The following is a 16,919-nucleotide window of genomic DNA, read 5'->3' as shown; positions in this document are numbered from 1 at the left end:
AAAGGGGAAAAATGAATAAACAGTGCACACTGAATGCCAAAGTGATGCCACCTAGTTCGGTACGGCATTTAGAACAAAGACGCTCAATTTGCAGTGTGGGGAAACGGGCCGTGAACGACGGTGAGTCAGCGCATCAGGTGGTTGATGGATAACCATTGTGCCTATATCCGTCTGTTAATATCCATGTGTCATTCATAGCAAAAAAGGATATGTTCCCAAGAGATGTTTTTGTAAAATATATAGATACTCAGTAGTATTGGACTACAGCTTTGAATCTCAGATTGAATCATTGTCCATTACTTGGACTTTGAATTTTGTTATATATATATATAGTGGTGGCCAAAATTATTAGAACACTAGTATTTTCAGCAGCTAAAATGGTTTTAAGTCAGTTATTTTTATCTTTTGCTGTAGTGTGTTGGTAGGAAATATCAGTTTACATTTCCAAACATTCATTTTTGCCATTAATTGTAATAATCCAGTGAGTTTTTTGTCTGACAACAGCCAGTGCTCCACATATAGAGATCTGATCTGATCATCATCCAGTCTGTCTGGAATGACATGAAGAAACAGAACAAACTGAGACAGACTCAATCCACTAGAACTGTGGCAATGTCTCCAAGATACTTCAAGAAACCCTGCAGTATTCTGAATTTGGACTGCAGTACCCATTTCAACTGCTATTTGTCAATATTACATACTGCACTTTTAACAAATCGGTTGAGTAAACGATTCAATGCCTCATTCAGAAAGTTTCTGAATTAATTTTAAATAGTTTACTACTATACTCATTTTTTTCCCTAAAGTAGATGGCAGAAATAGTAAGAGAAGCATGCTAATATTTTATTCTGAATTCAGTCACTTGGATAATATTTTACATTAGGGAACACCATTCACTATTAAGTAGTTGCTTATTAGCATGCATATCACTAGCATATTGGCTGTTTATTGTTACTTATAAAGCAGATATTCATGCCTTATTCTGCATGACCATAGATCTTAAATCCCTTAACCCTACCAGTAACTAAATACGTCGTACCCTCATAACTATTAAAACAACTGCTTTACTATCAACAATAATTAAATAATGAATATGTGTTCGCTAATCTTAAATTTTACCGACAGTTGTGACAGTTGTGTTTTGTGAATTACTGGATAAATCACTGATTTTTAACATCAGTTGAGTTAGTGATTGTTGACCATGTCATTTGCTATGTTTTGTAGGATTAGTTATTTGCCTTAATAAAGATGTTAAGTACACAGTCTTGTACCTTGTGCCTTTTTGTTTACTTTTAAAATATTTTTTGCTTCAAATCAAAGTGTGTAATGTTGTGATTCAGACTTGGGAAAATAAATGGGAAAAAGCGCATGAGCACTTATACACTCTATTATGATGTCAGGTGTGTTCATATAACTTTGGTCTTAGCAAGATGGAGATGTACCTTTTCTATGGAAAAAAAAAATCACAGCAAAATAATTCAATTTGATGTTTCTATTCAGTTTATGAAGATAATGTAAACTTGTATTTTGTATGTGCAACTTTCAGCTAGTATTTGAATTTTTATTTGATCAATTTTAACATTAATTAAGTATTTGAATTTTTATTTGATCAATTTTAACATTAATTAATTTTATTTTCTTAATGAGTTTCCCACTCATAATGAGTTTCCCACTCATTATTATGACTTTGTAGTACAATTTATGGTAAAAAAAAAAAAGGCAGCTGTGGTTGCCAGAATTTTACCATAAAAAATATGGTAGCAAACTCAAGGTTTGAACTTAAATTTACATTTAAATACCATAATTCATTAACTGATATAATATTAATATACCTGCTTACTAAGTACTGAAATCTGTTTTGTACCTTTGTAATAAACTGATAACCACCAAAAGCAGGTGGTGAAGAGAAAGTCACATGATGAACCAAAGCCCATCACAAGCAGCTTTTAAATATTAACATCTATAGCAGTGGTACATATGACCAACATTAAAATACAGTAGCTTAGTAGGCCTACCTGTTCAGCTACAGCTCTGCACAGTTAAAAAACGAGGCAGTTTTATTCCTAATAAGAATTTTTGTTGTTGTCAGCCACTTTAACATTGTAAATGCACAGTTTGAACATAAACACTGCACAGTGCTTACAAACAGGTAAATAAAAAAAAGATTAAATTAAAATGTTTTGTACCTAAAAGTTAAATAAAAACTGTACTGTACTTTACAGTCTTTTACCGTTAAATTCACGGTAATTTATTACAGTGTAGTGTCGTTCATGTGCATTCAACTCCTACTTACAATCTTTCTGACATGACTTAACAGGCAGAACTGATTTGAGGACCAGAACTAAATGTTGTTGTTCATTATAAAAACTACATAGTTCAATCATTCATTGATGAACTTAGATGGCCACCATTATGTTTTTTTTTCACTTCCTAAAGCCACAGTATGAAAACAGCAAACACTTAAATGCCTGTTAGATCTGTTATCCAAATCACCATCCACCGTCTTCTTATGTAGAGATCATTAGAGATCAGAGAAACACAAGTTCAGTTGCATTTCATCCTCAAACTGACTGTGAACAGTGCTGAAAATCATTGTGCTTTCTTTTAATGTCACCATGCGTTATCTTTTCCTGTCCTCTGCCCCTCCCAGTAAAGGACAGTCTTTCGGCGCATGGCCCGAGGGTACGTTTAGGATACGCATTTTATCTCACAAAAACCCAGCACTCAAGCACTTTTCCAGCTGTTGCTGCATGTGAGGCCAAAACTGCTGGTAATCCTTTTAGCATCCGGACCACAGGGCTCCGCACATTGTGACTTTAATCAATTTACACATCAAACTGTTCACGGCTGGAGGGAACACATGATGCTCAGGTACAAGACAGAAAACAACTGGCAGGTTTTAATGGCAATTACATTTGCTGCGGAAAATGACAATGAATTTTCGGTTGAGCTGATAAAGTGACTCAATTTTCCACAGTTGACTTTTGCTTCCTTTTGTTGGAAGTGAAGACATTTTGACGGTCACATGAATGTTTTTATGGTGCAATTAGAAGAGCTCTTCTGCTGTTTTTATTTAGATAAGACATTTCTATTTCTGAACTGCATACCATTTTAGTGCCATACAACCCACTAAGTTGCAAACTGATTTGTATTCAGCAGGGTAACTGATTACATTTAAAAAGTAACCAGATCTGGCTCATGTCATGTAACATAAATGTTAGACCCTCGGGGTGACTGGATAATGTTTAAGGGTCTGGGCTTCTAAAACAAAGGTTGGGAGGTTCAATCTAAAGTAGTCCTGTTTTATCATCATCATCATGCCCTCGACCACAGCTTGCTCCAGGCTGACTGTCATTGCAACTGGTGCATTATTAGTCACTTTAGATGAAATTTTTTTAAATGCCACGTATCTAAGACCTATAGATGAGCAACTAGACCTGTATGGGCTATAGGTTTAAAAAAGGGAAGTGAAACAGTGGTTCTTGTAAAATGAATTGTCATGGAGATTTCAATGAATTTGTAAACGTTACAAAATTTATTTTCAGCTGTTTTGTACACTGTAAATTGAAAAAATAACAATTTTAATGATGCTGATTTGGTGTAGAGCCCTGCACGGGCCTCAAATAAGCCCTTACCCGCCCTGTGTCCGACAGCTTATCAAAATTACTATCCCGAGCCAGTCTTTTTTTCCGCTTTTTTCCACTTTTCAGCTATTAAAATAGTTCAGTTTTGTATGTAATGGCAAAATAATTCTATATATATTTTTTAATTTTTTTATTAAGTTAATTTAGAAAAACGTTTGGAGCATTAAATTTTTTTTTTTTTTAAGTAACGACCAAATGGCCAGCGACAAACAGTGAGCTCAATTTAGCCTTCTCAAATCATCACAACTTGCCTCAAATAAAATCTAGATATACTAAAACAGTTCAAGCATACAACAATGTTTAAATGTTAAACCTGCACTATAATAATTGTGCACTATATTCAGTTTTGTGCGGAGAGTGGAAGCTAAAGCACTCTTTGCAGGACATGGAGGCGCCAGCACGATTGCTTGCATTTCTTTTCAGTGAAAACAACTTAAAATAGCCTACGCCGTCATTTTTTCTCATAAAGATAGGAGTAAAGCATCATTCGGAACTGTAAAGGGTCTACTTGTATTTGTGTGCACTCACAACAAAACATTGTGCTTTTATAAAAAACAAACATGATGCGCTTTCTGCCATCTCGTCTTGAACAGGAGCGCTTCACAAAAATGAAACAAAACTCAGCAAATACATGCCTCACAGACATGATAAATATATCTATAGAAAACAATCGTAAACAAAAATGATTTCATTACAATCATAATCCGTAAAGTTGCACTTCTCTCTAAAGGCACGTATAATCAGGAGATGGTGAGTCAGCATCAGCAACTTCAACCTTGTGACACGGAATCAGAAAACACTAGTTTATTAGTAAATAATTCAAATATCTCCTTACTATTTCCCCCTGACACATTTATTACTTTTGCTGGTGATGTGTCGATTTGTGCTACGCTGTCAGATTTTGCTACCTGCCATTAAAACAATGGGTAGTACAATTCCACAACGAAAAATGCTACTGTAAAATTATGGTTTATTAACGTCTACACCTACCACAACCCTAAACCTACCCTTACAGTAAGGGAAATACAGTAATTATGTGTTATTTTCGCAGTAGTAGCTAGAAGGGACACAGCTACAGGAAACCAACAATAAATATATTTTTCTACCTATTAGATTGTGTTTTATTAAAGTCTACACCTACTCCAACCCTACCCTATCCTTACTTTGCAGAAAGCTTTAGCCTGTTGCGTGCATTTGAACGCAGAACTCTTTAGCTGCGCTGACGGCACGCACCATACTGCTGCTGCTGGCGGTACACCGTCGAGCCGCTCTTGACAGTCATGGTAGCAGGTCTGTTATTGTTTTCACCAGCGCAGCATTTTTCTCACCAATAATTGATGAATGTCTAAAATATAAAAATTAGGAGAAGCCTAAAAACAGGCCCGAGGCCCAGCCCGCGTCTGAACTATGAGGTGAAAATAGGCCAGAAGCCCTGCCCTAGGGGTGTAAAAAAAGTGGGCTGAAATGCAGGGCTCTAATTTGATCGCAAATCTCATTTTTAATTAATAAATGAATGCATGTATGAATGAATGTGCATTTCTGAACAATACTCAAGATGGGTTTAATTATTTTTCAGATGTTTTATAGACAGTAAATATAAAATAATGTAAAAATATATATAAAAAATAAAATAATATTTTAATGATGCTGAATGGCTGACAAATGTCTTTTTTGATCAATCAATCAATCAATCAATCAATCAATCAATCAGCCTACATTTATGAATATTAAACTAAATATTACTGGGATGGCTTTAACTATTATGTTATTAACTATTTATTTATTTTTTTTTTAGCAATTTTCTATAGCCACATACCTAACATTGAAGTCTATATTTTAAGCTTTTCAGCACAATTTAAACACACACACACACACACACACACACACACACACACACACACACACACACACACACACACACACACACACACACACACACACACACACACACACACACACATTTCCTTGATTATGAATGATACAGTTGTTTAAATCATTTTATAGGAAGTCATACAAAATTTGGAATTTTCGAATGTTGAATTATTTGATTCATTTTTTATAGAAGTCATACATAAAAAAATAAATAATAATTTTCGAGTATTTACTTCAAACTTTATAGGCTATTTATTCATATGTAAAACTTTATTCATATAACCTAAATAATGCTAAACGAACTGGTTTTATGTTGGCTTAATCACCGAATGAACCAAAATATATTTAATTCATTGTTCGTTCATTCATTGTTGGTTCATTTATACCAACAAAACAAATCTTTATGAGTCAAATCGGGTAAAAATGTCTGTTTAAGGTAACACCGCACATTTAGAGTGCAAATTGTTCATTCATACACTGATAATAAGCAGATGATTCAGTGAGAAAGGCGCTGGCAATGTAAACAGACAGTTACGTAGCAAAGTCAGAATCAAATTCTGAACGAATGTGGTGTGAGGAGCTTCAAGATGTTCAGTGACGGAGGTCAGTTTGACGTCAGTCAGGAGAAATCATCTCTATAAATAAGGGGGAAAGAAAGCTGCAGATGGAAGTAAGTGAGCTGCAGTCCAAAAAGAGCACAAGATACCTTCATCTGTTCCGATATGCCGAATTCAAGCAGCTCCACATCTTCCACGAAGAGCGTCCGGAGAGCTGCGTCTGAGCTCGAGCGCTCCGATTCCATCACGGTAAGAGTCTATACAACTATATTCTTCACTCGTGTTAAATAGCATTCGAATTAAGAACACAAATAAAGAAAGAATAATTTGACATCCTCTCCTCGTCAATTTCGAAATATTTGATGATATTAAAAAAATAAAAAATAATAAAAATGGAGAGGTTTTAAAGCATTAAACTTTACGGGAGTTTCGTCATAGAAATATTGTACTGATTATGATTTAATTCATATAGGTATGCAAATACAGTAATCCCAAAATTAAGTATGTTGCATCATCTAAAATTTATGAATTTTATTTCAATAGAAAACAAGACACCGAACCAAGTGCTTTTTATTCTTGTTATAAATGAACATTTTAAAAATGTATATATAAAATAATGACATATACGCATCGTAAATAGAATTATAGATTATCAATCAATCAATTAATTAATGCAAAATTAAATAAAAAAACTATAGAATTTAGCTCCGCATTGTTTGCAAGTGCCACTTAGTTTGATGTTATATAATGCTATTAAATTCATACATCTGAGTAATATTTTGTGGAATAACTTTTCGGATATTATTGAAAATAGTGTAGCATTTTTGATGCCCCTACATCCCTACAGATCACTGTTTTGCTGTGCGTAAATGGACTCTCCATTGAGATTTACGCACAGCATTACGCGGTGATCAAAAGCTATGGAAAGCAGTCTACGTGGCTGTATCATCAGCTCATAAGCAAATGATTAAGTCTGAGTTATATAGCAGGACTACATAGACTGCATTGAAGTTCTTATGCGATTTTGGAGATGTAAATCACCTCCATCAGATGTCCAAAAGGTAAGCAGGGATATAGCCTATTATTATTATTATTTCTGGTCTAGATGGATCTTTTAAATGGATAGAAATGTGTGGTTTTAAATGAATCGCGCTCTTCTCTTTGACAGTCTCAGAAGTTTGTGGGAAGGCGGCAGAGTTTGATCGAGGATGCGCGCAAGGAGCGCGAGGCGGCGGCCGCGGCGGCGGAGGCTGCGGGACTCAGCGAGCAGATCGTGTTTGAGGAGAGCGGTGGAAAAGCCTTGCTCAGTCTCTTCTTCTCTCTGAGGAGTTCAAAGAGTCCGGCGCTGTCCCGCACTCTGAAGGTTTTTGAGGTAAGATATCCTGAGGAAAATAGTAAAAGGATCATATGTGAATCACTTAAGAAAAAAAAAAAAATCCTGTTGTTTTGAAATCTAAAATGTTAATTATAATGTACTGCATACCAAGAAAACAGTTTTTGTGAAAGAGAGAGAGAGAGAGAGAGAGAGAGAAAACAATGGTATATTTTTAATATAAATAATGTCTAAATTCTAAACAATAATGTCTAATCTGAAGTCCGAATATGTAGAAGAATAGATTTTTTCTTTGCATATGTTGTTGAGCAACATAGCAAAAATCAAAAAAATGTTTTTTTATTAATTTATGTACTTATCTAAATATGAAGAAGAATACAATTTTTTATTGATATATGCTCTTGACTAACATAAAATACAAAATAAATAAATAATCTACATCTAAAATGTATTTATTCATTTATAATGTAAAATACTTTTCAAAATATGTGGAAGAGAAGAACATATTCTTGATATATGTTCTTAAGTAACAACAAAATGCAAAAAAAGAAAAAGTACATTTATTAATTAATTGTTAATTTTATATTTATTAATATTTTATATGATAATATACCAATATATATGTGTATTCTTACATTTATTTCTATGTATTTCAATTATTTGAAAATCAAAAGTAGAAATAGATTTTTATATATTAGTTTGAGGTTTGAAGTTCATTTACTTTTCTGCTTAGCAATACTGAATTATTGCAGAAAGTACATAAAATTGCAAGACAAAACATAAATGCAAATTACACAAATATTAAAACAGATAAAATAATAAAGATATACATATGCAGACATATACATCTGTCCATACATATTTATCACTATGCAATTATCATATAAAAACTGTGAAACATACAAGTTCAATAGCATTCATTCATGCATTAATTTCTTGTATTTTCTTTTAAATCTTATTCTAACTACTGAACACCACAGACATTTGAAGCCAAGATCCATCATCTTGAGACCAGACCGAGCCGAAAACCGAAGGACGGTCTGGAGGATCTGGAGTATTACGTTCAGTGTGAGGTGCACCTGTCAGACGTGAGCACACTGGTCAGCTCTCTCAAGAGGAGCGCAGAGGACGTCAAAACCACTAAAGAGGTCAAATGTGAGTCTATGAAAGCAGAACATTGCTCTGTTTTATCTTTTCTTATCTGAATGTCAGTTACGTTTAGCTTTTCTACTTTTGTCTTTTCCCAGTTCACTGGTTTCCAAGAAAAATCGCTGAACTGAATAAATGCCATCATCTCATCACCAAATTTGATCCGGATCTGGATCAGGATCATCCAGTAAGTGTTGGATTAGTTCTTCTACCTAAAATTTGTAATGTATTTCATATTTAACTCTTTCCCTGCCAGCACTTTTAAAAAGATTGCTTGAAATTTTGGATAATTTTGACAAAACTGTCATGGCTCCCAGAAAATGTTGCTGTCCTGTATGAATATCTGAGAATGTATGGATATTTTAATTTAATTTAATTTAATTCCAGCTTCATGCATTCATCTTTTATCAACACCAGGTAAGTTTCATAAAAAAATCAACGTTTAGAATAAAAAACTGAAACATCTAATTTCTTTGTAAAAGAGTATGTCTGGATTGGATTCAGAACGATGATTAAAACATAGATGGAGTAGATCAAGTCCATAACCACCTTCAAAGCTGCAAGTCCTAAACCTTCCCGTGTCAACATTTCATTCAGTAACGTTGGGCAGTTTGGATTTATATGCTTTTTATTGTTTGATGGTCGCATTATTTTACATATTCATCTGCTTATATATATGATTGCTTGTTTCTGCTTCTTCTGCACTGTGTTCCAGAGATTAAGTACTCTTTCAGAAGATGCATAATAGCGCCTCCTACCATACAACAGTGAAAAGTTGCACAAAGCCGGGAAATTCTTTCAATGCGACATGATCACAAAGCAATTCGTATATATTTGATAAGGTGGCTAATTTGTACGAATTTGTACAGCCTCACTCGTATAAACTCATATGATTTGTGAAAAATCATTTGTATTTTACAAGGTAGAAAATTCGTAGGAATTCGTACGAAGGACCACATCTAACCCCGCCCTTAAATTTAACTGTCACAGAAATCGTACAAGTGTGGTTGTAAGAATGCATACAAATTAGCCAATTTGTAAAATATGCACGAATTGGCCATGAGATAGCAATGTTCAAATGTGTGATTTAGCCTCAAAATGTTCTATAACAAGCATTGGTTTGTGGTTTATTTTGCAGGGATTCACTGACCCCGTTTACAGAAAACGGCGGAAGATGATTGGAGACATTGCCTTCAAATACAAACAGTATGTTGCAACCATGTTTACCATGCAGTATTTGCTTGTCTGGACATGTTGGCACAGATATTTTATTGACAGCTGTCTCTCTTTCCAGCGGAGAACCGATTCCCAGAGTGGAGTACACGGAAGAGGAAATCGAAACATGGTGCGTTCAACTGAAATAAACAAACAACCCCAGATGAAATGCAGCCAGAGATCCTCACACTGTGTTTTTATTCAGACTTCTTACATGCAACTTATTGTGTGCGCAGGCGTGAGGTCTACTCCACCCTCAGGGATCTGTACACCACCCACGCCTGCAGTGAACATCTAGAGGCTTTCTGCTTACTGGAGAAACACTGCGGCTACAGTCCTGATAACATCCCTCAGCTGGAGGATGTGTCCCGCTTCTTAAAAGGTACCAATCCAATTATAACGCAGCCAGAAAACAGAACAAACCATAAGTCATTCAGCATTCTATTTATTATAACAAATCACGTTTGCTACTAGAAATGTTCTTAAGCACTGCCAGTAAGAGAAAAGTAACAGAAAACAGTAGCAGTATGTTAAAACCCCTCAGAACATCTCAGAACAACTACAGAACCTGTACCTAGCAACACCTTGACAACCACCTAGAACACCTTAGAAACCTCATAGAATTGCCGCAGCAACCACCCATCAACTACATATCAACACCCTAGCAACAACCCAGAATATGCTAGCAATCACCTAGAACAACCTGACAGCCATGCCACTGCAACCACTCAGCAACTTTATCCGACAGTACCACCCTGGCAACAACCCAGAACACCTTAGCAATGACATAGAACACCTTGGCAACTACCCAGAACACTTTAGTAACCACCTACCAACTACATACCAACACCCTTGCTACCAATAGTCCTTACCCGCCAGCCAGAACATCCAGATAGCAATGCCCTAGCAACCCACCCTGAAATCTCCCTGAAACCCACCAGTCAGAAAACCTGCAAAGCAATGTCAAACAACTCATCTAGAACACCCTAGCAACCACATACCAACACCCTGAATACCCGAGCTATGCTACAGCAACCAAGTAATGCCATAGCAACCACCTAGGACACCCTTGTTGTGACCATTTAGAACGTCCTCATAGCAACACCCTAGCAACATCCCCGAACATCTTAGTAACCACCAAAGGAACTACAACACCCTGGCAACCACTCAGAACACCATAGCAAACACTCAATACACTGTAGGAATGGTATATCACTGCCATAGTAACCACTCAGAACATCTGCATAGCAGTATCATAGCAGTCACCACAGAACACCTTGGCAACCACCCGGAAGAAACCCACCCTGAAATTATGTAGTAATAGGAATGTGATAGGAACCACTCAGAAAACCTGCATAGCAATGTCATACAAATCATCTAGAACACCCTAGCAACATAGAACATTCGAGCAACCACATAACAACATCCTGGCAACCACCCAGAACACCCTAGCAACCACTTAGAACACTGTAGGAACAGTATAGCACTGCCATAGTAACCACTCAGAACACCTGCATAGCAGTGACAGAAATAAATTAGAACATTCGAGCAACCACATAACAAACACCCTGGCAACCACCCAGAACACCCTAGCAACCACTTAGAACACTGTAGGAACAGTATAGCACTGCCATAGTAACCACTCAGAACACCTGCATAGCAGTGACACAGAAATAAATTAGAACATTCGAGCAACCACATACTGTAACAACACCCTGGCAACCACCCAGAACACCCTAGCAACCACTTAGAACACTCTAGAAACAGTATAGCACTGCCATAGTAACCACTCAGAACACTTGCATAGCAGTGTCACAGAAATAAATTATAACATTCAAACAACCACATAACAACACCCTGGCAACCACCCAAAACACCCTAGCAACCACTTAGAGCACTGTAGGAACAGTATAGCACTGCCATAGTAACCACTCAGAACACCTGCATAGCAGTTACACAGAAATAAATTAGAACATTCGAGCAACCACATAACAACACCCTGGCAACCACCCAGAACACCCTAGCAACCACTTAGAACACTGTAGAAACAGTATAGCACTGCCATAGTAACCACTCAGAACACTTGCATAGCAACCCCACAGTAATCACTCTGGCAACTGCATAGCAACACCCTGGCAACCATCCAGAACGCTGGTGGTGAGTCTCTCTCTCTCTCTCTCTCTCTCTCTGTCCTGTATGAAGAGCAGACAGGGTTTCAGCTGCGTCCGGTGGCAGGTCTACTCTCTGCTCGGGATTTTCTGGCCAGCCTGGCGTTCCGTGTGTTCCAGTGCACACAATACATACGGCACGCTTCCTCCCCCATGCACTCGCCTGAACCGTAAGACCCTTCCTGTTACACTGTTTACATTTATGAAGGCTGTTTATTATATTAATAATCACAATAATTGAATATTTTCCTCTCCAGGGATTGTGTCCATGAGCTTCTCGGACATGTACCTATATTAGCTGACAGAACATTTGCACAGTTTTCTCAGGTAAAAACGTCAACTGTATTTACATATCTCATATTTCCGTACAAATTCGATCTGTATTGCGAATTCTGTTCTCTCAGAGTATTGGTCTGGCCTCTCTTGGAGCTTCTGATGAAGATATTGAGAAACTGTCAACAGTAAGTATGAAACATCCCACATCTTTCTTGAACGCTGCTCTAGTAACAGCACTGAATGTGCTCGTCCTGCTGTGTGTTTTCAGCTGTACTGGTTCACAGTGGAGTTTGGACTGTGTAAGCAGGCAGGGACGGTCAAAGCATATGGAGCAGGACTGCTCTCGTCTTATGGCGAGCTGGTGGTGGGTGGCAGTCGGTCATTTTTAAAATCAATTATTTTGCTGCTTTTTATGGTAAAAGCATTTGACATTTACTGTCCCCGATTTTCTCAGCATTCTCTCTCAGATGAGCCAGAGCGACGGGAATTTGACCCGGACACTGTAGCTGTTCAGCCGTACCAGGATCAGAGTTACCAGCCCGTCTATTTCGTGTCTGAAAGCTTCTCAGATGCTACAGAGAAACTGAGGTGAGCTGCATCTAATAATCTGTTGCTGTCAGTACTGTGGGTTTGGCCATCATATAAAAAGCTATCAGTGAAAATCAATGTTAAAAATTGCTTTTGAAACATTGGCTAGGATTAACATACTTCATAAAACAAATGCTCACTAATAATAATTACTTGTAATCGAATCATTACAACTGTTATTTATTAATTTATATATAAAAGGTAGTAAAAAAAAAAAAAAAAAAAAAAATTTAAAATTATTTTTAAACGTAACAGCATACAATTATAATTACAATTATTCTCAAAATGAATGAATAAAAACAAAAAATGTGTGTGTGTGTGTATATATATTTATGTATCCATTTGGGTCAAAATATATTTGGAAATGATTATAATACTCCATAAAACAAATTATAATAATTATTTGAAACTGAATAATTACAACTTTATTTATTTATTTATAAAAGGTGCTAAAAAAATATATATATCTAAAATAAAAGGTACTGTAAATGATATTATGTAATATATGTATGATGATTAAAAGATATACCGCACAAAATGTAATTAATTAATTGATTAATTAATTTATAAAATAAAAGGTGTTAAATGATATTTATTAAATACATTTGCATTTTATTCTTTATTGTTGGTAATCAAATGACTACAACCATTATTTTTTTATTTAAAAATTCTTTTATGCGTAACATGTCCATTAACTTTTTTTAAATGAACAAGACTTTTGGTTAAATTTTGATGGATATATAGGGAAAGTTGTATATTTTAGATTAATTTTAAAAATTGTTTTGCAATGTTTCTTCTTAGTCTTCTTCTTCTTACATAACTACATAAACTTATTTTACTTATTATTTTATTAAAACTTTCTATACATATTTCGCAACGAAAATAAAGAAGGATTTATGTAATATATACATTTTTATTTATTCTCTTAATTGTTGGAAGTGAAATAATAACAGTTGTTTTGTATGACAATTATTATACTCATTTGCTTTTAAAACAGAACATATGTGACCCGCATCAAGAGACCATTTTCTGTGCGGTTTCACCCGTACACAGACAGCATAGAAGTGCTGGATAACCCTCTGAAGATCCAGCAGGGGCTGGAGACCATTAAAGATGAACTGAAGATTCTCACTGATGCCCTGAATGTGCTGGCTTGATTCTGTGGCGAGGAGCCAATCAGTTGTCCTGCTTCTCTCTGCTTCATGTGTGACAGTCTCATCGTTATGCTGTGCGTTCATGTCTACATCTGCTGCTACAGACATTGTTGCTTTTAAAACGCTGAGAACCAACCTCAAAACCTCACGTCGGTAGTTGATTCCAGAAACCTTAAAGGGATAATTCACCCAAAAATGAATATTCTCTCATTATTTATTTACCCCCACATGTTGCTTCAAAGCTGTATGACTTTCTGTGGAACATGAAAGAAGATATTTTGAAGAATTCTGGTAACTAAAGAATTCTGGTTCCTGTTGACTTCCATTGTTTTTTTTGTCTTTTTTCGTCCATATAATGGAAGTCAATGGTAACCAAGACTGCTTGGTTACCAACATTCTTTAGAATATGTTCTTTCAAGTTCCCATCGACTTGCATTGTATAGACAAAAAAACATCATGAAAGTCAATGAGAGCCGAAACTGTTTAATTACCAACATTCCTCAAAATATGTTCTTGGTAGATATATTATATGTTGGTAACCAAACAGTTCTTGTTGACCCATTGGCATTGTACAGACAAAAAAACATAAAGTCAATGGAAGCTAAAACTGTTTAGTTGCCAACATTCTTCAAAATATTTTCTTGGTAGATATTTTAAATGTTGGTAACCAAACAATTCTGGTTCACATGTATTGACTTACATTATATGGACAAAAATATAATTGAAGTCAATGGAAACCGAACGGTTTAGTTACCAACATTCTTCAAAATATCTACCTTAAATGTTGGTAACCAAACATATGGATAAATAAATAAATAAATAAATAAATACAATGGAAGTCAATGGGAACCAAAATTGTTTAGTTGCCAGCATTCTTCAAACTGTCTTTTGGGCAGATTTTTTTATTTAAATTTTTTTTTTTTTTAAATATAAGTTACCAAATGCCTTTGGTTGGACAAAAAATTATATATATATTTAATTGACCTCCATTTAATTATATGTATATATATATATATATACATATAATTAAATGGAGGTCAATGGAAACTGAAACTTTTTGGTTACCAAAGTTCTTTACAATATCTTCTTTCATTTTCATTTTTACATGAACTATCGCTTGGCTGGATTAATGGTCACTCTGTGAATAAACAGAATTATGTGTCAATATGACATATTATTATTCTTATTAGATAGATCTTACCCAGTGTAAATCAAGTTATTAAAGCTACTGAAGCCAAAAGTTATTTATGGAATACCACTAGATGAATACCACTACACTAAAATAAATAAAAAAATGTACAGTATATAATCAAATATGTATTATCAATAAAAATTCCGAATGTATTAATATTCCAAATATATTCTTAAAATAGTCCATTAATTCACAGAGCTGATGTTTTATGTTACAGATGGTAAAAATACTTTAATACTGAATACACTGAGTCCTTCATGAAATAACACAGGCCTACAGACCATTGCCTGTTCATATTTATCTATCTCCAGAAAATTAAATATGAATGTTAGTCTATCTCTGCAAACAATGGCTCAAAAATGGAAATGGCATTTTTATTATTTAAGCGTAAATAAGAAGAAAGAAAACTGTGTGCAAAGTGGCTATGATGTGCTAATATAAAGAAATATGTTTGAAAATATCCCAAACTATACTTGTGGTGGACTTTCTGATGTTATGTTCAGTCGCCCCTTCCTTTAACAGAAAAAGCAAGTCTGAGAATGTTGCTTTCAGAAAACTAGATAGCTATTCCAAATGAACTCATCTGACTGAAACTACAAACGGTTTATTTAAAAAAAAACAGTCACCACCAGATGGTAGTCTAAGCATGTATGTAGGTGAGGCGTTCAGCACCAGCACTTTTTGGGTGAGCGGACAGGACAGTATAATGACTAGGGCTTTTGTGAGGGTCATGTCATGAGGTTAGGAATGGGATAAGGATTCAGATTTTGGATCTAGTTAACGGGAAAGATCAGCCATTCGAATATGCAACTGACCACTAAATACATTTTAAGACGACGGGAAGAATCCCACAGTGGAATACGTCATGTAGTAAATCAGTAGGTGTAGGATATTCCTCTAACTAAGACTGAGATATTCCTGATGATTGTAGTTTACATCATTTTAACCATTAAACTGAGGTCACTGAGTTTAAAACAAAAAGCCATTCATGCTAATTATTAGACATTGCTGAGTGTAGCCTTCATAAAGTCTCCTGAGCTTTTTATCGATGGCCTGTAATGATTTGTGCTGGACTGCTTGGTCCTGTATCACGCACAGTTCTGTCCATTATTGTACGTGGCAATGTGACTAAGATGAAAATGCTGCTTACTGAATGGAGTGAATGATTTATTGCAAGGCCCTACAGATCTTTTGGGTTTCCTGCTTCCCTCATCTGATGGATAATAGGAGACAGAGGAAGAGAGGTTTAATGTCTTTATAATGGTGCTTCCAGTAACAGAGTGCATTGATAATTCATGCCAGCAGCAGGACCCTTTTTTTCTCTCCTTGTAGTGCTATTCGCCTCTTTACCAGCAGAGGCGCCCTTTTCACACACACACAAAAAAGAGTCATACTTTTGCAAATTGTGTAATTTCTCACGAACTTCATGCTATTTAGCAGCAAACACGTTTCATCAGCTTTGGTTTGGAAAAGGAGTAGGTAATTTCACAATACAACGTTCCTGGACGCAGACCTCCACGTTTTGTCAGTCACTTATACACTACCCAACAGTTTTAACCTAGAAATGTCATTTTATTTAAGATTTCTAGTCTTAAAATGAGTTTTCATCAAATATTCAGTGGAAATCCAAGCACATGTTTTAATAAAAACACATATCTTAAAAACAGTAGCCAATGAAATCTTAATGCAACGGCATTCAAAACGATGAATTGACTATATATACATACATATATATATATATATATATATATATATATGTATATGTGTGTAT

General features: G+C 35.4%; 1 protein-coding gene across 1 annotated transcript; it reads left to right on the top strand.

Annotated features, from left to right (window-relative positions):
* The first annotated feature begins 6,171 nt into the window (after window positions 1-6,171).
* Window positions 6,172-15,925, top strand: LOC109068347 (tyrosine 3-monooxygenase-like). Its single transcript, XM_042753296.1, has 13 exons — window positions 6,172-6,322; window positions 7,242-7,445; window positions 8,387-8,561; window positions 8,654-8,742; window positions 9,694-9,761; window positions 9,850-9,900; window positions 10,007-10,152; window positions 11,973-12,108; window positions 12,196-12,265; window positions 12,343-12,399; window positions 12,483-12,578; window positions 12,669-12,802; window positions 13,800-15,925. The coding sequence occupies exons 1-13, from the start codon at window positions 6,239-6,241 to the stop codon at window positions 13,957-13,959; spliced, it is 1,470 nt and encodes a 489-aa protein (XP_042609230.1). The 5' UTR covers window positions 6,172-6,238; the 3' UTR covers window positions 13,960-15,925.
* Window positions 15,926-16,919: the final 994 nt, after the last annotated feature.

The sequence above is a fragment of the Cyprinus carpio genome, chromosome B25 (assembly GCF_018340385.1).
Source record: "Cyprinus carpio isolate SPL01 chromosome B25, ASM1834038v1, whole genome shotgun sequence".
NCBI lineage: Eukaryota > Metazoa > Chordata > Actinopteri > Cypriniformes > Cyprinidae > Cyprinus > Cyprinus carpio.
This window is presented reverse-complemented; position numbering and strand designations above follow the sequence as displayed.